The following is a 22,734-nucleotide window of genomic DNA, read 5'->3' as shown; positions in this document are numbered from 1 at the left end:
AAAAAAAGAAAAAAAATCTTCACAAATTGACAGCAGCCGTGTATATAAACATATATAAACATCATGATTATCCAATGAAAATTGACGTAACAAAAGTGCAGTATTTTAAAATGTAATACGAGAGAAAAGGTAAGCAAGGGAGAGTAATGCTCTCGGACAGCCCATGTATTATTCCGCCAACAGGGCAATAGGCACCCAGTGGGGGCACCGTATAGAATGTAGATGAAGACAAATCAACGTAAATTGTTTACTATTGATGAACGAAGTAAACATTTTTTTTATATATAGTGCAGTTGTACAGCAGATTTAATTTAATTATGGAAACACCTTTTTTTTAACCAATCATAATGTTTTCACAAGCAAATTCATACATATAAAAATAGAGTACAATTTGTTTTATGTTGTTTTATAACTAAAGTAAATTAATCTAGCAAAATAAAATATACTTACAATTGTTTGTTTTGTTTATTTACAGGTTGTGTTTTATCAGGAACCGTACAAGATAAATTTTGACCACTCATCCAGCATGTCATTCTTCAAACCAGGGCTTCCCTATGTCGGACACGTAAGATACTTTTTAGCTTTTATTTCCCTTCCTGTAAATCTTCGGACTAGTCCATATTTGTTTCTATCATTTAGAACAGCGCCATACTGTTCACAACATATATTATTAAATTTTGTGACAAAGTTATTTGGTTTGAATAATTTTATATTTATTTAAGCTCGATTACGAAATAAGTTCTTGCAACTTAATCACTTTCAAGTCCGCTTGTTGAACCCAACCAATACTGGTTTCATATGAAGAAACATGGTCGTTACACGATTAGGGCTCGAACTCATAACCTCTGGGTTTTGATTCTCCTTAAATTACTGTTTTTTGAAGACTTTAACCCGAAACATGAAATGTAAATGTACGAAGAAGTCTATGCCTTGACCTTTCTTTTAAGAACAAACAAACAAACAAAAAAAAGATTGACGGATACAACCGTTTAAAGACAAAATATTGTTATGGTGTTGACCAAAAAAATCCATGGTGTATTACAGGCTATATTAACATTACCATTAATATACACTCTGTGTGTTTGGCTTGTCGAGAAAACAAACAAACAAAAAACACTAAATAACAACAACCATAGTCCATGATTTATGTTACAGGTTTCACTGACACAAGCAAATGGTAATCCAATCATTTCAAGCACTGAAGATGTTCGACTTGTGAGCTATGTGAAATTCTATGACGAAACATCGCACAGGTACCGAGCCCAGTACCTTACAGAACAGAAATACTCTCCTCCTTCAACTGGTACGCTTGAAGTGTTCGTAGATCCACCAGTTAATGCAACTTCTCTCCATTTAGAAGTAAGTTATTCTTAAGTAAAAACGTTTACACTGCTGATCATTACATTAAAGGAGAATCATTGATTTTAACATGAAAATATAATTGTTTACAAAAATCTAAAGATCACTTAATGTTTTTTTTGCAATAGATAAAGAAATATAAGTTTCTCAGAGAACATCCTATAAGTCTTATACATTAAGCTCTGTTTCAGTGAAAAGAGTTGCAAGCAACGCTTTTCATTTGGAATATTTGCACAGTAGAAATGGTTTTTGTAGGAAAACGAAACAAATCAATGGTCTAAAATTGCATACATGTATATGTTATTAGCCAAGACCTACATTATATTGCAAACAACTCTCGAACAATTATTTCCAGTCCCTTCTTCTCACAAAAAACTCAGTGTGGACATGGCACCCGAAAATATGTTTTAAAAATATATATAGAGACGATGCAATTACATTGTTGTAAGGATGACGAAGAACTCTTTTGATATTACAGATATTTTACCAAGGCCTATCCGACACCCTGAATGTTAACAAACCATACTGGTTACTAGATGAGGGAAACATACAAGTGTCCCAAAACTCCAGCAACATCGTGGTAAGCATGCTTTTTTTAAAGAAAATTAATAATAATAATAATCAAAACGCATACTTGAAAAGGTTCCGGGTTGCTAGACTTTTCCAGGGCGCTGTACATATTTTATTTATTTTTTATTTTTTTTTTGAATAAAAATACCTTCTTGGACTAACTTTACCTAGGTGTAAATAAGTACCTTTAGAAGCTGCGTAATGCCGAAGAAGCTTCTAGCCAGAAGCGATGTAAAGTATGTTCCCATGACATCGATAAATAAATTTAGTAGGTTAAACGACAATAGTTATTCTAGAATAAATCTTTTATGACAATCGTATTGGTCGAAATCGTGTCATGTAGATTATAAAATGCATCTTGATGTTTAGTATTCTTAGAGAGATAGATAACATAGTGGGCATTCTAGAACATTTAATTTTTTACCCTTATGTCTGTATTTTAATATTTCGCAAAACAATATCTTTGTCTGTAAGGCTGATATTTTTTATACAGAACAGAACAGAACAGAACAGAAAAGACATTTTAATTCTTGGTTTAAGCATAAAAATCTCATCACAATAGTACATATACAATTACAACAGTCCATCAATAATTCGTTAGTTATAAAGATTTTTACATAGATGATATATAATTATGACATAAGGCGATATTAAAATATGATAACATTTTATGATATGTTTAATAAATATAAATACAGGTAGGACAGGACGCTTATTTCAACGTGAAACGGTCAGATGGTATCAGCCATATTCCAATATTTTACGCTGTAAGTATTCATAAGTAATTGCTGACATTAGTTACCTCCCTCATGTAACACTTCTGGTAAATTTTCCTATATAAATGAAATTAATGGTTTTGCTTACTGAAAACTGAATCATAACGAGTGGTGTTTTTAGCATTTCTGCATAAGGATAAATAAATACTATGTATAAAACTAGGTATATGTATATAAATGGGTTGTTTTTTCCAGGTTATCGCTAACGATCGTATGGTTCACAACGGCTATCTGTTCGATAATGGATCCAGTACGCTGCATATCACGTTCTCTGTGTCAGATATAATGAAGCCCTACGGAAAACTGATTGCCTATTATTTCGACACGGACTTTTGGAATGCTGACGCTATTTATTTCGACGTTAAAGAAGATGCTAATAAATTCAAAAACAAGGTGAAGTTATGCATTTAAAACAATAACCTTTAACGTCTAAAAAGGAGCTTATACTAGTAGAAAGTAAATAAAACTGGCAACCATTTCTTACAACTTGAACTTTGAGTTTTTTTTTCAGTCTGAATATGAATCGAATCCTTCATTTTCTATTTCGCTTTGCTACTTTAGAATTCAAGTGTTTTCAAAAAGGTGCGCTTACAAGAACCTGGCGTTAATTATACGATAGTCCTTTTTATGTCTCTTATTGTAAACTTATTGGAAAATCTTCGATGCGACTTTCTTTATTGCAGTTTTAATGCTAACACAATTGTTTTGTTTTTTTCATTTATAATTTAGGTTGCTTTGTCATTTGACAAAAATCAAGCAGAACCAGGGGAGAATGTAAGGTTGTCCATCACAAGTGATCCCCAATCGATGGTTAACCTTCTTGCGGTTGACCAGAGCGTGCTGTTACTAGCTTCCGGAAATGACGTCACACAAGCGGATGTAAGAATTATTTCAAATCTTATAATAATAATAATAATAATAATAATAATAATAATAATACTTTTATTAATAATAATAATAATAACAATAATAATATTAATAATAATAATAATAATAATAATGCCCATTGCGAAAAAAAGGTTGATTACTCAATAATAACGTTTAGTTCGGCTTCTTTTCATCACTTTACGAATATACTATCTCGTACCCTTGAAAGCTTGCTGTCAAATAGACATTAGAAGGACATTAGAAGTATTTCATTAAAATATATTAAAAATGTTATATTAAAGTCATTTTTTACATTTCAGATAATTATCGTTGTTGCAACTTTTTTAAATTTCAGGTTATTTCTTCGTTGAAATTAAAGTCTCACTCGTCATCAGATTCGAGTGAACTCCATGACCCGAAACGAGTTCTCAAGGTACTTACTTGTTCCCTTCATTTTGAACTTACAACGCTTTTCACTCGAATGGTGCTAAAAATAGCACAAAATACGTTTTTCAATTTATTGCAGAGTATATCTCTTAATAATCTTTTGCATACATACCTTTCTGTGTTAAATGTCCCTGCTTATCTACGGAGACATTCGAAACTTATTTTTTCGGACCTCAGTGGAATACAATTCCGGCATTCAATTTTATTTATCAATTATACTATTTGAAAAAAAGGATCACTTCAAAATTCAAAATATCAAATGGTACTACCCGAAATCATTTAAGATAGAAAAAATAATTCAAGCAAGACATAATAATAAAGATATAAAAAGAAAAATCCGTTCTGAATTGAAATCATGACAAGTCCATGTTAAGGTCGGGCTAAAATAACATGTTTTTTTATTGTAGACAAGCGGTATGCAGCTGCTGACTGATGTATCTACATTTAGTTGGGCTCACCCGTATTACAAGCGTCAGATCGACTGTAATCCAGGTATGGCTTATTTCACTACAACAACCCCTTTACCCAAGGTACTACGTTTTCCGTTTTCAATTTTCATCATTTGTTCATGGTGTTCACCTTTTCAACTATACTGAACGAACACAAAATATTGTATATATTTTTTTACAAAGATATTGAATATATCGATATGATAAAATTATAGATGAAGTTTATTTTATCGATTAAAATCCAGATGATAATTGGTTAACCGATGCTTAATAGCGTATTACTACTGACAATCGTAAACATGTATTAGATTTTGTTTTAATGAAAATGAAATTTATTCAATATTAGTAATCATTACGTAAAAATGTGCTGATTTCGTATTTTTGATAATGTAAAGTTGTAGATATGTGCAAAATTATAATTTTTTCCCTTCAGTGCATGCAAAAACATGTGCACTTTAATGAAGCTCATGTATAGTATTAACAGATAAATGTATCGAGTATAATATGTACATGTGCAAGTAAACTTATTGACAATGAATTGTACATGTTTATTAACGTTTCGGGTATAAGGTGTGCATATGCCAGAAAGCGTACCAGTATGAAATGTACATATTTATAAACGTTTCGGGAACATGGTTTACATGTTCATGTCAACTTATTGAGAATGAGATGTACATATTTATTAACATTTCAGATGTACAAAAAGCGTATCGAGAATGAGATGTACATATTTATTAAGGTTTCGGGTATAAGGTGTGCATATGCAAGAAAGTGTACCAGTATGAGATGTACATATTTATAAACGTTTCGAGTACATGGTATACATGTTCACGTAAAAATATTGAGAATGAGATGTACATATTTATTAACGTTTCAGATGTACAAAAAGCGTATCGAGTATGGGATGTACATATTTATTAAGGTTTCGGGTATAAGGTCAGCATGTACAAGAAAACGTTTCGAGTATGAGATGTACATAATTATAAACGTATCGAGTCTAAGATGTACACATTTATAGACGTATAGTGTATAAGATGTATACATAATCGCATATCAAGTATAATTAGATTTACACATAAACACGTATCAAGTATAAGATGTACATATAAACGCGTATCGAGTATAAGATGACCACATAAACACGCATCGAGTATAAGATGTACACATAATCACGCATCGAGTATAAGATGTACATATAAACGCGCATCGAGTATAAGATGTACACATAATCAAGCATCGAGTATAAGATGTACATATAAAGGCGTATCGAGTATAAGATGTACACATCAACACGTATCGAGTATAAGATGTACACATAAACAAGCATCGAGTATAAGATGTACACATAATCACGCATAGAGTATAAGATGTACATATAAACCCGTATCGAGTATAAGATGTACACATAAACACGTATCGAGTATTAAATGTACACATAATCACGTATCAAGTATAAGATGTACATATAAACACGCATCGAGTATAAGATGTACACATAAACACGTATAGAGTATAAGATGTACACGTAAACACGTATCGAGTATAAAAAGTACACATAAACACGCATCGAGTATAAAATGTACACATAAACACGTATCGAGTATAAGATATACACAAACACACGTATCGAGTTAAGTTTAAGCCTTAATGAGTTTAAATTTTGTAGGAATGTTTACAACAACTATGGCACCATACCCAGGTAATTTTCCATAATAAAAATGCCTTGTATAAAGGTTAATGCTCCAACTTCATGCATTTGACTCATTTACCTTTTAAATAATGGTCAAATCATCATGGAGATTTTTTCATGATAATTTTACCATTATTGACAAGAAAAACAAGCAGAATACGTGATTCCACCTGGGTACATGGACAAAACCCTGAAATATCACCGTGTATAACTGATTGGAATGAGGAGCGATTGTAGCTTTATGCATTATAGAACAAAGAACACTAAAATTTATAACCCATTTCAGTAGAAACAATTTATCAGGAAAACATCATACCGTTTTACTAGAACGTTAATTTGTAAAGGGAATTTTATAATTTTGAAACTAACGGTATGTCAACAATGTCTTATTTTTACCAGATATACACGGTGATAAATGTCAACTTTTTTCAATTAATGAATCAAAGAATGCAAACCCCTGTCAGGTACGAGCATTATATAGTGCTTTGGATCTTAAACACTCGAATTTATACGAACGTTTTTTTTTTAAGTTTTCGTCTCATATGGTTGATGTTATAAAGAATCGAAACACGTTCAAAATTCACCGTGTTACAGCATGAAAAGATAAAAGTACGAAAATAATGCATGCACCTGATTGATAAAATCCCGGCGGATGAAGACATCATTTATGTATATTGTTTGTTCTTAAAGGAGCGACATACGCGCCTGGAATGTACCCGACATACGTGCCTGGAATGGTCCCCACACCTGCACCCGGTAATCCTTTTTGTTTGCTTTATTGTAAACCTAATGCCTGCAGATGAGTCAAACATTTCAATAAAATCAAACTTGTCCTAGGATGTAAGAAAAAGTAAAAAGTGTCAATTTTCAAGTAAAATTTTACATATTATGTCCGAAAATATATTTTAATGACTAAATTTTCAGTATCTACTACTCTATTTCTACTGGGTAACTTACGTGCTAAAGTCTATTTATGCATATTTTGACCCATTTTTGGTAATTTATGTGATTTCTTTGTGCCATTGATAATGTGTAAATTGATTCCGATGGTTAACTCGCAATATTACACATTCAAATACATTTTCAAAATGTTCATGAAAATTAGCATGCTACTTTAATATACACAAAGCATGCATAATGGTTGATATATGCGTTTTGTTTTTCATCGTGACGAGACTAATATTATGAGAAATAATATCATCGAAAATTTGTTAAAATATTAGAAAATTATATTCCGACACAAACTGATTTGTCTTTGTCAATACCGCTTGGCAAGTCCGCTTCGTGCATTTTGAACATTTTGAAATATTGGGTTTAAAGAATTAGTGAAGTGATATATAAAATTCGAACATGTAAATGTAAATATTGGGTTTAAAGAATAAGGAAAGTGATATGAAAAGTTAGAACATGTAAAGTTAAATTCTGAGTTTAGAGAAAAACCAAAAGTGATATCTAAAGTATGTACATTTAAAAGTTAAATTCTGTGTTTAAAGGGTAACTAAAGTGTTACCTAAAGTTATCATATGTAAATGTAAAATATAAGTAAAACATGGTCTTAAGAATAAATAAAAAAGATGTCTTAAGAATATGTACATATTAATTATTCTAAGATTTTTTTCTATAAAACTATTATATTTATAGTACATTTGTATTTATACAGGTATGACCTATGCACCAGGAAAGGTCCCAACAGGTAATCGTTTTTTTTTTCTAAATTAAGTTGTTGCAAGCCGAAATTTCAATATTAAAACGTTATTGTACGTTACAAGTGCGTATAAGACGTAACTAGTGTAAATCTAGAAGCTGGAATGCACATTATTTCGTTTGTAATAAAACCATACATCATATATCTATTCTCTTAATACAAATACTGGACCGGTTATTAACCAAATTTGGATATTATTGAGCCAGTATTAAATATAAAAAACGATTTACCAAAAAAAAAAAACAAAAAAAAAAAACAAAAAAAAAAAACCGTAAAAGTGTCAATGACATATTTCTTTTATGTTAATGTAAGATAAGAGGCACGTTAATCGAATCTGTGACAAAAATTAACTTATTAGCAAACTGGGCATATTCTTTCTATGAATTGCATACAACTTTATCAAATGCTAAATACCTTTTAAACTGTATGATTATATCATTTTCCTTTAGAAATCACACAATATACATCTATTTTTTATAGACGATTATAATTTATTTCATATAATTCATATGCCTTAGAATTTGTAAGAGACAATTTCTTCCCCAGATGTACTGTAAAAAGGATGCTTGTTGATAAGAACCAACATAAACCATTAACGCTTTGATTTATCCTTTCTTTTGAATTCTATTTAGCATATGATTTGTAAACACGAGGCCGTGTTAAGCTAAGCGAGAATATTTATTTGCATACCATTTTTGGAAACTGTCGCAAAAAGCGTTTTAAGTGCTTTGATTATTGGCAGTAATAGAGGCTAGTGCATTTACCTTATATTACTACGTGTACCGAAATAAACGTGGATAATAGAAATGTGTTTTATGGTTGTAATTTTTGCTGTTCCAATAGGGGGCGGTGGTAGCCAACTTCAACAGGTCACTCATACTAGAGATTTCTTCCCTGAAACATGGCTATGGACAAACATCACCGTTGGGTAAACATTCACTTTTAAACAAAAACATCATTGACTTGTAGAATAAATAATGGTCCTTTGTTGGTTTTTTAATGTTGTCTAACATCAAGAAAATAGCAAATATGCAGATAGATTCTAGAATGACATTTTCATTTCCTTTTTCACACACTAGTTTGTTGTATTATCAATCGGTTCTGAAGTGGTCCACTGAAAACAGCCCAAGTCCTTTATAAGGCCACTTGGAAAATAGCTAAAGTCATTTATAACGCAACTTGGAAAATAGCTCAAGTCCTATTAAACGCCAATTGGAAAAAAGGCCAAGTTCTATATAACGCCACTTGGAAAATAACCCAAGTCCTATATAACGCTACTTGGAAAATAGTACAAGTCTTATATAACGCCACTTGGAAAAAAGCTCAAGTCCTATATAACGTCACTTAGAAAACAGCCCAAGTCCAATATAACACCACTTGGAAAATAGCCCAAGTCTTTTAAAAATTCGCTCAAGTCCGTTATAACGCCATTCGGAAATAGCCAAAGTCCTATATTACGCCACTTAGAAAATAGCCCAAGTCCTATACAGCACTTAGAAAATAGCTCAAGTCCTATATAACGCCATTTGGTAAAAGGTCAGAACGAACTCTTTAAGAATCATAGAATCGAGACAATATTCGTGTAACCGTGAAATATTGCGGTTTTTATGAAGGTATACCATTCATTTCCATGTTCATACAAACAGCTGATAGATGCTTTGATATCTTCGCCAAACCAGCATATTTATTAAATAACTTTTAATTCAAACCAAGAAAATAAGATCGGTTATTTCTGTAACATAGCATATAGAGGAATAAGCAACCAGACAGTTCAAATTGAAGCTTTTCCGTGCATACATGTTTAATACAAAATTCGATGGCTCAAAGCTATGATATTTTTGTTATTCTGATTGTATCATATTGCAGTGCCAGTGGCAATGCTGTCCTCACGACCACTGTACCAGATACAATAACCTCTTGGTATACCACGGCCTTTTCTGTCAACAAACAATCTGGGTTGGGAGTAACTGATGGACCTAGCAAGGTTAATTTTATAAGATCTATATTATTTTAATTAATTTATACAGAAAAAATAATTGATAACATGTACAACGTACATATGTGATAAATTAAGGTTTCAATGATATATCACAAATGTTTAGGGTACACGTGTCATAAATTAAAGTGTAAAAACATCTACCGCAAGTTCGGCATGTAAACATGCATCGCCATGATAGGGAAAGTGTTCGTATGCTGAAGACTTTTAACTGCTTTATATATACCGTTACTTTATATATTTCTTATGACTATTTTGTTTGGTTTTACCTCGCACCAACACAGTCAAGATCATGTGAAACACTTTCTACATTTCATGTGAAAGAAGATCTCAAGTGCTCTCCTGCACATCATTTCAGGCACAAATGGGCACATGAGTAGAACCAGCTAGCTAGATAGCTTTCTCACATGAAGAATGCGACGACTTTTGTGTGGCTCGAACCTTAAACGATGAGAGCCTCATTTATGATAAAATATTAGCATTTTGAAAACAAATCTTTAATTTACTTCTTTTTTTTCTAGTTTGTTACCTTCCGTCCGTTTTTCATCAACTTGAACCTTCCCTACTCCATTGTCAGAGGTGAACAGGTTGTGCTACAAGCCAACGTTTTTAACTACATGGGACAAGATCTTGACGTAAGTTCTGCAACTAATGAAGTCTTCTTTATGGCCATTCTTCACAAATGTAGTCCATCTGAAGGATTTTAGTTTAAATAATTTTAAGGTCGTTTTTTTGTGTAGTCTTTTGAGTGCATCGTGGTATCCGTAAAACATTATGAGCTATTTGTGAGCCGAATATTTCGACATGACGCATTATTTTACCTAATAAGTAATTGATTGATTAATTCATTCACTAAATATTTTGTGTTAATGAATATAAAATCCATTGGAGTGATAAATAATTCGGATTAAGTGTTCAACATAATTTGCCATTCAATGAAATTGCTTCCTGACGGTCGCTTTCTTTTTGGTTCTTAATTGTTTAAATTTCACTTAATAAACGCTAACATATACTTTGTTTATATTTTGTTTCGTGTGATATTGGCACAGGTTGTTGTGACACTGGAACAATCTAGCGACTTTAAAGTGATACTAAATGACTCCAACGGACATGTAACTTTTGTTGCCAAAGAAGTTGTTAAAAATATACATGTAAGTATAATATTCCAGTACTTATTCTACAGAGTATAACATTAACCGTAATAAGTAACTTTTTTATAATAATAATGAGTTTTATGCAAGCTAGACTAAATGATAGCAAAGTCGAATAGCAATTTTTGGTATGTTAGTAAAAAAATACAAATCCAGTGTTGAATTTTAGAGTAGGGAAAATTCTTTAACAACTGTTTGTATATCTGTGAAAATCCAATCCGTTAGATCCTCTATGCTAGCTAAAATGTAAAATCAATTGCGTTTTGTGCTATTAAGATTCCAATGATCAAAAAGTGTTTATATAAGTCCAATTGGTAAGACTATTATATATGAAATATGAATCTTAATGGATGGAAAAATACGATGAAAATTGCTTGAAATCGGACAAAACATAGAAACTTATTCAGTTTTTTGTATCATTTTGTATCACATTAACAGATTGTAGCCGGCCAGGCGGAATCAGTGTTTATACCTATAGTCGCGGACATCGTTGGCGTTGCTACCATCACAGTTAAGGCACAAACACCATTCTCTGCTGATAGAGTGAAGCGAGAACTGATTGTGGAAGCTGAAGGAACACCAATGCATTTCAACGTTCCATTGATTCTCAACAAGGACACCTCAGTAGATGTTCCTCTAAGTTTCCCGCCAACTTTTGTAACAGATTCCCAAAAGATTCAAGTGTCAGCAATAGGTAAAATATTTTTTTATTTTATTATAAATTAAAATACGTAAAACTGAAGAAAGAAAATTTTGTCTGCTCCCATTGCTTAAGAGAGAATTTTTTGCAGAATGAGTTTACACACAACAAGTTTTGCGCATGTCGGTTGTATCTACCGTCGCCGTTTACTTCTTCTACTTATTTGGATAATTCGTTGAAAATAAATAGGTTTTGATCTGTAGACACCAGTTGTAGAGTGAAATAATGATGAGGCTTTGTCGGAAAAAGTCCACAGTTTTCATTAAGTTTCACTTGTAAAATAATGTTAACTGTTAAGTAGATATATTTTTAAATAAAGTATGCTTAGTGTATCGTTTTGTTTTGAAAGGTTAAAACCTAAATTAAGATATATATGTTATAGGTAAAGTAGCAGCCAAAGAATATTTCTTTAAAATATATCTGTACGAAAACATTTTTTTTTCAAAGACTGAAATGGTATGAAGTATAACTTTACTACGAGGGGCTTTCAATATATTCTTAGACTGTGCTAATAACCATTGTGTAAGGCAAACATATTTCATAAAAAAAACATGACCTGAAACCACTCGTATTAATTTTTTTTCCATTGACGACAATGTCGCTTGCCGCAAAGAACCAAAACAATTTCAAATAAATACATTTATTATAACAGCACAAACATTCAATAAACAGAATGCTATTTCACTGATATTTTTTGTGGTTTATCGGTAACAAATGTTTCCTACAAAAATACATATCATTAAGTCAATTACAAATACCAATTAAAAATAACAAATATCTTTTTATGCAGGCGATACAATGGGTCCCACCATAAAGAACCTAAAAAGTTTACTAAGAATGCCAACCGGATGTGGAGAGCAGACGATGACCAGTCTGGCACCGGATGTTTTCGTCTACAATTATCTACGAAAAACAAACAAGTTGAAACAAGATATTGCAGAAATGGCCCTAGACTACATGTATAAAGGTATATAAACACAGTGTCTAAACTACGTGACACTTTTGGCAAAAACTAAACAATAAACGGTGCCAGTTTCATTTTCTTCCATTAGTTTTTAAATATTTCATTTCTTTTAATCAGATAAAATGAAGAACAATTAATTGTAGAACGAGTAACATCGAATGTTTAAAAAGAAATCTTTGTGTTTGAACAATCAAATATTCACGCGGTTTCGCTTAAAGAAAAAGAAATTATTTCCTAGGAAACAATTACCGTATGGTTTCCTCATTATAGAATGAGCGGGTTCTTCACTTTATCTCGAAAATAAATTGATTTTTTTTACAAAAGGTTACGGCAGAAAATAAAACCGGGACCGTCTTATGTATTGGCTTTCTGGCAGACTCTAATAATAAAATAACGCGTGGGATGTCACGTGATATGGGTATTGTGATGAAGGTACCTTTTGACTGACAGAATAAATTGAAGGATTTGTTTATTGACTTTTCTAGTCTTTTGACAAAAACCTTTTTCTTTATTTACAAAGAATTTGATTTTCCAATTGCAATGCATGTTTGAAGAAGAAATGAGCCGCGTCTTGACAAAACCAACATAATGGGTTTGCGACCAGCATGGATCCAGACCAGCCTGCGCATCCGCGTAGTTTGATCAGGATCCATGCTGTTCGCTATCAGTTTCTCTACTTGTTATAGGGTTTGTAAGCGAACAGCATAGATCCTGATCAGACTAAACCCATTATGTTGGTTTTGTCATGACGCAGCTCAAATTATGATGATTATGAATTTTTTATAAATATCTCTACACCATGTTGTAAACAAAACACACAAGGAGTATTAGCGGTGTGTGTGTGGGTGGGGGGAGAGGCGGTGGGATCATCATTTGTTAAAAAAATAAAAAGACTAATCATATTTTCTTTATCATGTCATTAATTTTGACAAACACTTTAACATGTAGTACATTTTATAAAATAAACAACAATATTGTATGTTAGAAAATTGTATATATATGAGCCGCGCCATGACAAAACTAACATAGTGCGTTTGCGACCAGCATGGATCCAGACCAGCCTGCGCATCCGCGCAGTCTGATCAGGATCCATGTTGTTCGCTATCAGTTTCTTTACTTGTTATAGGGTTTGTAAGCGAACAGCATGGATCCTGATCAGACTGCGCGGATGCGCAGGCTTGTCTGGATCCATGCTGGTCGCAAACCCATAATGTTGGTTTTGTCGTGACACGGCTCATATGATATTATTGCCAGGATATCAACGTGAGTTGACCTTCCAAAGATATGATGGTTCTTTTAGTATTTGGGGTCCCCGTGATAGTGTAGGAAGCATGTGGTGAGTAAACTAAAATTTCTGTTTTTCAAGCCTTAATCTTTATCAAGCCCTTTTTCAAGCCTTAACCTTTTTGAAGTGTTAATCTTTTCGAAGTCGTAACCATCTTTAAGCCTTAACCTGTATCAAGCCCTTTTTCAAGCCTTAACCTTATGAAGTATTTACCCTTTCCAAGCCTAAACCTTTATAAAGCCTTGTTGAAGCCTTAACCCTTTCTAAGCCTTACCTTTTTCAAGCCTTAACCTTTTGGAGTCTAAGCCCTTTTCAAGCCTTTACCTTTATCAATTTTTTTTCAAGTCTTAACCTTTTTTGAGGTCTTAACCCTTTTCAGCCTTTTTTAGCCTTCCAAGCCTTAACCCTTTTCAAGCCATAACATTTTTCAATTCTAAACCCTTTTCAAGCCTTAACCTTTTCAAGCCTTAACCATTTTTACGCCTTAAACCTTTTTAAGCATTAACCTTTTTCATTCCTTTTCAAGCCTTAACCTTTTTCAAGCCTTAACATTCTTAATTTGTACAATGAATTTACCCATTATTTATTAATTGGAACAGCCTATCTTAAGGTTTAACGGGTTTCAGTATTACAATAAGAAAAGGGCTAGAACAGTATATATAATCTGGTCAGGCTGCAGGGATGTACAGGCCAGTCTTGTCCTATAGACACTGTGGTGGAAAAGCTTCATCACTCGATTCGTTGCAAATGTGTGTGCTTTGGTGTTTTCCAAATGTACGTTACAAAATAAATTTCTGTATAATTACGTTTACATAGCTACAAATTGTGTGAAAATATTAAGGTTAATATTATTTAATTTCCTGTATGAAATGTTAAGATAAATATTATTGAAGCACATGTCAACCATTTTTGAATCATTCATTAATTAACAGTACGACGGATAAATCTTTGTTGTTATCCAAACTAGGTTGACAGCGTTTGTGTTGAAGTCTTTCCACCAAGCACACGAGCACGTGTATGTGTCAGATTACGTTTTAAGTAGAGCAGCACAGTGGATGCTCAATTACCAGAACTACGACGGTTCTTTCAGACAAATTGGAAGCGTACATAGCTCTTCACTTAGGGTGAGACAATCTTTTGAAAAACATATACAAACAATATACATACAACAATATACTAACAATAACAAGAAGAAGAAGGAGAAGAAGAAGAAGAAGATGTCATGAGCACATAAATATTGAATTGTACCAGCTTTGAGGATTGAATTTTAAATATTTCACATAGATTGCTTATATGTGTCTACTCTATGAAACTGTATGCATTTAAAATGTTTTCCCAGCTAGCTCAGAGCATTTTTTTTATATTTGCTCATTATTAATGTGATTAGAAAATTGACTGATAACATCGTGCCAACTGTGTTTCAGGGAGGATCAAGCTCTGGTTATAGTCTCACAGCGTTCGTGCTGATCGCCCTTGCCGAAGCCGAGAATACCATCCATGTAATTTTATATTTGTTTTTACTTCTATACGTAAATATTTTCGGGAAACGTAAACCTTAGCTAAGTATCATTGAAAATCGTTAAAAATATGACACGATAAAAAGTATAAGAACAATCAGACGACATGCTACTCTTATCAGTTGTGTTTCGAGTAAGGATAACAGGCTAAAATGGTATATGTTTGACTGGTTGTAAGTTAAGCAAATAATTTAAGTACCTTAGTGTCAAAAGGCTTCATGCTGAATCACAAGCTTCTTGTTGTTGCAAGAATTGTAATAGCTGGAAAATAGATCGCAAAAAAAACAAGCAACTATAGAGTGAATAAATTATATTTTTGTTCTAAAATCGAGTAAATATTAAAATATGTCAATGAAAATGTATTGTAGAACAGTCCATACCATTTGTATAACTACGCCAATGGCGTCGTTAAAGCGAGGACGTATTTAGAGAATGCGGTCCGCTCAGACACTCTCAACGATCCGTACGAGTTATCCATAGTCAGTTATGCGCTCAGCAAATCTGGAAGTATCCACTCATATAAAGCGTGGACGAAACTTGAGAAAATGGCTGTAAGAACTGGAGGTATATTCTTTCATCATTTTCATGTTAAATCATACATATTTATATACTGAATTTTATAATCGTTAAAGTTCTTTTTGTTTTGCAAAGAAACTAATAGATGTGATAGGGAAAAAAGTTAATGATTTAAACTTTCCCTGTTTTTAATACTTTATTATTACGTGTCACATTAGGAGAGGACATATTTTTTTTCATTTCATCAAAAAAAATAATAAAACAACATTTTCTTTGATAAAACCACAAAAGTTATTGTATTATTATTGTCTCTAAAAAAATGAATGAGGTCACAGTGTCTTTAGTCCTTGTCACTATATTGCCTGAACATGGTGAAATAAGCCAGCCATTTCCTTGATATCTATAATATTATGACGCGGAAAGTGATGAAATTGGCCGGAATTTTACAAGTTTTTACTAAATGTTTACATGTTTCTTTTTCCTTTTCGGTAGATGGGAAAATGTTTTGGAACTCGACAAGGCGACACCAGTTCAGTAGCTGGCAGTACAGTTATTACCAGAGTCCACCATTAGAGATTGAGGTTGCATCGTATGCGTTATTATACCTTATTGATAGCAGGCAGCTTCAGACAGGCTTCCCCATTCTACAATGGTTAGTAGCTCAACGTAACTCGAGAGGAGGTTTCAGATCCACACAGGTAAGTGTCAAATAAGTTAATTTAGTTTAGTTAAACACGGCTATTGTTATTAAATGAATAAATACAAACGACCGTTTATATAGCCTGTCAATAAATTTATAATTGATTATATAAAGGGTTGTTAACTACATAACCCTTGTCTTACGTCTAGTGTTATATATTAAGCTTGCAGTTGATACAAATATATAAATGTTAATTCATGGCACACGACCATATAATCGTTTGTTTTGCCTCCCAATCTTTTCCAGATTGTTTAAAGATGAACCACTATCTTTCAACATATATTTATATACAATGCAATGTTTATGCAATCATTCTTGGACATGTAATCTGATTACAGGATACAGTTCTTGGACTGCAAGCTATGTCGGAATATGGATCAATATTCAAAGATAACCTAGATCTAACAATTGACGTGGAGTCTGGTCCCTTTCACAAGAACATTCATATAAACCAGAACGAGGCCATGGTCCTAAAACTCCTCGACGTATGTCTAATTTTTGATAGCTTATTATGTGAACATAAAGACGTTATAATACGAAAATAATATCATATCACTAGTAATTTAATCGCATTTATTGACATATTCTCAAGAAACACTGTTCTTTCTCTACAAATTGAACATTTATTAAATGAGAAATTTTTTTATTCTTTTATTCTAACACGAATATATAATAAAAAGTTCGCTAATTACCGGCTTCCGACCAAATGAAATTTTTTTATAGAACCAAGCCAATGAATGAAAGTAAAAAGATAAAAAAAGGCTTAACGTGGAGTTCGATCTCGCTTCTTTGGTCTACAAAAAAATATCACTTTCATCATTCATCTAGATGCGTGTAAAGAGTACCGGTGTAACAAACCGTTTGCTGGTATACCTTTACATACATATTCTTGTTTTTAGATTCCTGCAAATGCACTTGGTCCCCGCATGAACAACAGTTTCAACCATCCTCCAGCAGTGTCTTTAACTGGTCACGGAACCGGCTCTGCCTTAGTTCAAGTAAGAGTTATTCATAATGGAAGTACATGACTTTTTTTGTAAATCTAAATAAAATTCTATATGATTGAAATAATAGGCAATAGTAGTACATGTATTCGTTGATTAATTCTATTCGTTGGGTATTTATCTACATGTATATGCTATTTTATTTATATATGAACGGTTTTCTTTCAATTGTCATATCATTTTTACATCGCGCACTTGGTCAGATCCGCTCGAATATAATCTTCTGGTCCGGATTCGATCGTGACACTAATTGTCTAAAATGTATGACTTTATATCAGTGTGTTTGTAAAAGAAATATATGACACCGATCCTTTTAACGCATGTTAATACATTTTTTGATTTATTATTCGACAGGTTTCAGTTACTTTCAATGTAGAAACAGAAGTATCCCTGCCAGCGTTTAACATAACGACAACCATTTTACGGGAAACACTTCGCTCGATTGTCCTAAAGACGTGTACAAGGTGCCAGTTAAATTAGTCTCACTCTCAAAAATGCATCATTTTATTTTTTCAAAAGCTTTTTTCTTTTTGGTGTTCCGCTACAGTTTCTATAAAATTACTCATTTGCTATATACCTAAGTCATCTTTTGTTGTTTTGTTTTGCAGATTGGCAATTAGTTCAGTTAAAAGTTATTTGATATTTTGGCAATGTGTCCCCATATTGACTACAAAGCCAGTCGTCAGTTAATGTAATTCAAAAACCCCAACAATACACAAGACATACTTCTTTTTTCTTTTTATATAATAGTTCAAATAATTATTTTTGAATATTTGAAAGAAGTGTGATCAAGTCATCAAGAATATTCGTTTTAGATTGTAAAATTTGTAATGATATATATTTGAGTTGAAAAATCTCTATTTTTACAGATACCTGCCACAGCGTTTCGTCAACCCTGGCATGGCCGTTATAGAGATAGACCTTCCTTCCGGTTTCTCAGCTGATTTGGAGAGTCCAGATACGCACCTTGACAAAGTTAGAAAATCTGAAATCAGAGATGAAAAGACCGTTGTCCTTTACTATGATCAGGTAGGGTTTTATTTTACTTATTTCAAGTTAAAGACCCCTCAAGCTTCAGAAATACAAATTAATTTTTATATTTGCTATAGCTTTAACCATTGTTTTGTCAATCTGTACAGTTACTAGTATACGAATTTAATATTTTGTATGGAAGTCAAAATACCCCCATTTGGCTGAGTTTGTTACAGAATATTTCACATTTAGTACTACTTCATACAAGTTATTAGGATCTAATATGTTCTAAGTCCATTACAACGGCATTATGAAACAGTTTTAACTTTTCTACAGAAAATAGTATTGATTCTTTTATATGGCTTAATGTGCCTTTAAATTAAACTCATAGGTCTATACGCTATTGTAGATTAAGTTTGATTTATTTCTTTTTGAATTTCTTTCCATGTCGCGATTCAAGCGGACACTTTGAATTCTTTGATGCGTAATAACAGTCCGGAGTATCCACTAAAATATGTGATGTAACAGCTCTTTGAATAAATAAACTTGCTCCAAACACATTTTATTCCAGTAATAGATAGTTGTTTTATCAGAAGCTGATATAAGTAACTGTTGTTATATATTTGTAATCAGATCTTACCAAACGTCTATCCACAAACATGTGCCACTGTAGAACTGATCAGAACAGACCTTGTTGCCAAAACTAAACCTGCTGCCATCCGGGTATTTGACTACTACGAACCAGGTAATATATCTACAATAACATCCGATATTTTACTTAGGACGCGGGTTATAGATGTCCCAGAACTGTTCACAAAAATGTTGAAGGTTTATTTGAATTGTCTTTGTTTTTGTTTACCGTATTGTTATTATTCAAAGTTCCAGACATCAGATTGAAAAGATTTGCGATTGATATAATTATTAAAGTCTGAAACATTTGTTAAACTACATAATATGCAATAAAATATTTTCATCATCATCAACTTCATTATCATTGATGTCGTTACCATAATAATCACCAACCATTTCATCATCTTCATCATTATCACCATCATTGTCATCATCATCATCATTAGCATCGTCATCATCATTAGCAGCAGAGTTAGTGTTGTTGTCGTTAACATTATAATAATAATAATAATAATAATAATAATAATAATAATAATAATAATAATAATGATAATAATAATAGTAATAATAGTAATAATAACAATAATGATAATAATAATAATAATAATAATACTTTAATAATAATAATCATCCTCATCATTATCATCCTCCATTTCATCATCATCATCATTAGTAGAAACAGTAGCAGTACTACCAGCATAGTCATCATCATCATCATCATCATTGATCATCTTTGTATATGATTCATTTCTAATTACTACTTTTGCTATATAATTTTATTGATCCATGTTATTCAGATAACCGCGCGTTGGCATTCTTCGAGTCCCAGCTTCTGAAAGACTCCTCTTACTGCGATATATGTAGCTCGTGCGGTTGTCCATAGGTACGTATAACATAAAACCTAGTGTTGGATTCATAAAAAAAGATCCATTATACTAAGCTACAGGGTCAAAAATGAGCGAAATTGAAATATGTTAAATGATAATAAAAATAATAAAACAGATTAAAAATTTTATGATAAAGATACTTTGAATTCAGAAAAAGAGGTATTAGTGCGTTTGATTTATTTCGTTATTTCGTTTGAGCAATCAGTTTTCTAAGTTTTAGATCCTTCAACATTTGATTAAAAATTGATAACTTGGCCCCACACGAATTGTGTTTTGATACAATTAATCATTTGTGTAGGGTTTTTTTTTTTAAAAAAAACATCATAAATTTTAACTCACCATTATGAAATCTGACTGACTACTCACACTATAAATACGGTCTGAAAAAAAGGGAATCTAAAATTCATAAGAATATGGAAGTTTCTCTCTAATCCTAACACTATCTAACTATGTTCACTCTAAGAATTTTTTATGTTCTTGATATGAGAAATATTTTACAAATTGTATTATTTGCTGCTTTATCATAGAAGTTCTTTTGCAGATAAAATGAGCACACGTTTGAAACAACAACAACAACAATATCAATAGAATCAGAATAGAATAAACAGACATTTGTGTTTATATGTACTCTTAAAGATTAAATTATTAAATTCGCAAAGAAAAAAAGAAACAAACGCTTTTTGCATTTTTATTGTTTGATTTTCCGTAGTTGTACAAACAACATTTCTTTCGCTGTATTGATACTGTTTCATACGAAAAGTTATAACATGCCAGGTGGTCATATGAATGGCTTTCATGCCACCAAAACAATAATCAGACTAATCGGGCCAAGCACTTTATTTCAAGATACTCATTTGTACATGTAACATTTTCATATTGAAACCCCAAGAAATACAGTGACGGCTTCTCTGTGAGAAAAATTCAGAGACAAAATAAAAAAAAGAAGTTAAAAAAGAAACCAAAAAAAAAAACAAAAAAAGAAAAAAACAACAACACAAAAAAAACAAATAAAACAAAAACAAAACAAAATAACGAGAAAAAAACTCACAAAAAAATGATACAATAACAATAATCTTTTTGAACCGGCTGTCGCAAAAAAAAGTCATGTTTCAACATCTAACTTTTGTCCATTTGTCCAGAACACTAAGGCCATTGTTGTGCTTGTGGTGCATACGTTATATGTTCGCTGTGTACCATTCTATAAACAAAAAAACAAACATTCGCCCACAACAGAAAGGCAAGGGATTTGCAATTTATAGATGGCGGACATAGTATGGAAAACCTTATACTTGATTCTATATGGAAGATAAGCATTACTGTTCAAATCCATGTTTGAGAAATCGAGCAAAAATACATGTATATTGGTTTTGCAATATAAGAAATTGATAACTGGATGTTTTCTATTCTCTTTCAGTCATAATTGTAATGCCACACAAAATTGACCGGATACAAATGTCCGTGATGATAATACAAATACGCGATAGCCAGGTCAAGGGTCAAGATCACATTAAAAGGTTAGAACAAAATGATTGTTCTAAGCAAAACTTTACTTGCGCAATAGAATTTTAGTATTCTAAAATGCCACAAATATTCACCATTCAAATGCAGACGCAAAAAAAGGTCCTTAAGGCCTTTGGTCATGGTCAAGGTCACACACTGGGATCGACAGTCAGAGCAAGATATGGTTATAGTTGTTTATTACACAAAACAGGGTTAAATCGTGTTTTCTTGTTCATATATTAATAGTTGAATACCAACAAATTATATTACATATACATTGTTTATCCAAGTAAATCACTTCTTTTAACTGTACCACGTTATCGCCCTGTATCTAATCAAATTTGCAAGTTTCAAAATTTCAGGTTTTTATTGATACACTCAAACAATTAACAAATGATAAGAGGTTTTCAATAATATATAAACAAATGTGCCAAATTTGTAATCAGGTTGTGTATACAAATTCAATGAACTATTGCAGGTTTAAAAAGTATTTATGACTACAATATTTCATAATCTACAATGTAACTAACTACCGGTATGTATACATGCTAAATATTGTAAAACAGAAAATATTTATAGATTATAAATAAAACAAGGTGACTTGCTAAGTGGGTTCTTAAAGCGTTCTTGTATATCACAAACAAATTGAACCATGTTGTTTAATTTTTGTGGATCTGTTTCATTCATTAATTTCCTAAACATTAAAATATTTTTGTTATTTGATTAATTGGTTGTAAGAGTCGTTTTCGTTTATTTTCAAAATAACTTCATGAAAGAATGTAATGAAATGCATTACCTATATCATTTGAGTTTCAAAGACTACATTTTCTTTCATTTCGAACAATACCTAAACATCTTCCTCTTTCTGTAGGGAGGGGATTTTACACAATCGAAAATTAAAAAAATGTTTTTAAATGTTTGTCTGAGAGTAAACAAAGGTTCGGTTCAAATCAATGATCAGTTTTGTACATTTATAATTTAAGTACTTTTGGATTGAATCGAAAATAATACGCCAATTTTGTACATATTGGTTACACATTGATATATCA

The 22,734-nt window shown here is 32.0% G+C and overlaps 1 protein-coding gene across 2 annotated transcripts in view; it reads left to right on the top strand.

Moving 5' to 3' along the window:
• Nucleotides 1-20,859, top strand: part of LOC132735419 (CD109 antigen-like) — a 31,638-nt gene extending 10,779 nt beyond the window's left edge. Inside the window, exons 12-39 of one of the 2 annotated variants that reach the window (XM_060722365.1) lie at nucleotides 476-565; nucleotides 1,156-1,359; nucleotides 1,838-1,939; nucleotides 2,628-2,696; nucleotides 2,901-3,098; nucleotides 3,435-3,584; nucleotides 3,928-4,005; nucleotides 4,427-4,511; nucleotides 6,849-6,914; nucleotides 7,819-7,851; nucleotides 8,707-8,791; nucleotides 9,730-9,847; nucleotides 10,381-10,494; nucleotides 10,909-11,010; nucleotides 11,449-11,704; nucleotides 12,501-12,677; nucleotides 13,929-14,010; nucleotides 14,927-15,083; nucleotides 15,384-15,458; nucleotides 15,845-16,040; nucleotides 16,485-16,690; nucleotides 17,031-17,177; nucleotides 17,592-17,690; nucleotides 18,051-18,160; nucleotides 18,566-18,725; nucleotides 19,302-19,413; nucleotides 20,096-20,181; nucleotides 20,727-20,859. In XM_060722365.1, coding sequence (XP_060578348.1) covers nucleotides 476-565; nucleotides 1,156-1,359; nucleotides 1,838-1,939; nucleotides 2,628-2,696; nucleotides 2,901-3,098; nucleotides 3,435-3,584; nucleotides 3,928-4,005; nucleotides 4,427-4,511; nucleotides 6,849-6,914; nucleotides 7,819-7,851; nucleotides 8,707-8,791; nucleotides 9,730-9,847; nucleotides 10,381-10,494; nucleotides 10,909-11,010; nucleotides 11,449-11,704; nucleotides 12,501-12,677; nucleotides 13,929-14,010; nucleotides 14,927-15,083; nucleotides 15,384-15,458; nucleotides 15,845-16,040; nucleotides 16,485-16,690; nucleotides 17,031-17,177; nucleotides 17,592-17,690; nucleotides 18,051-18,160; nucleotides 18,566-18,725; nucleotides 19,302-19,413; nucleotides 20,096-20,181 — 3,357 coding nt within the window. In that variant the 3' untranslated portion in view covers nucleotides 20,727-20,859. Of the gene's footprint in view, nucleotides 1-475; nucleotides 566-1,155; nucleotides 1,360-1,837; nucleotides 1,940-2,627; nucleotides 2,697-2,900; nucleotides 3,099-3,434; nucleotides 3,585-3,927; nucleotides 4,006-4,426; nucleotides 4,512-6,134; nucleotides 6,168-6,848; nucleotides 6,915-7,818; nucleotides 7,852-8,706; nucleotides 8,792-9,729; nucleotides 9,848-10,380; nucleotides 10,495-10,908; nucleotides 11,011-11,448; nucleotides 11,705-12,500; nucleotides 12,678-13,928; nucleotides 14,011-14,926; nucleotides 15,084-15,383; nucleotides 15,459-15,844; nucleotides 16,041-16,484; nucleotides 16,691-17,030; nucleotides 17,178-17,591; nucleotides 17,691-18,050; nucleotides 18,161-18,565; nucleotides 18,726-19,301; nucleotides 19,414-20,095; nucleotides 20,182-20,726 lie in introns of both variants that reach the window. The other variant, XM_060722370.1, reaches the window with a different exon arrangement.
• Nucleotides 20,860-22,734: the final 1,875 nt, after the last annotated feature.

This window comes from Ruditapes philippinarum, unplaced genomic scaffold, assembly GCF_026571515.1.
Source record: "Ruditapes philippinarum isolate M1 unplaced genomic scaffold, ASM2657151v2 ctg814_1_1_1_1, whole genome shotgun sequence".
Classification (NCBI taxonomy): domain Eukaryota; kingdom Metazoa; phylum Mollusca; class Bivalvia; order Venerida; family Veneridae; genus Ruditapes; species Ruditapes philippinarum.
This window is presented reverse-complemented; position numbering and strand designations above follow the sequence as displayed.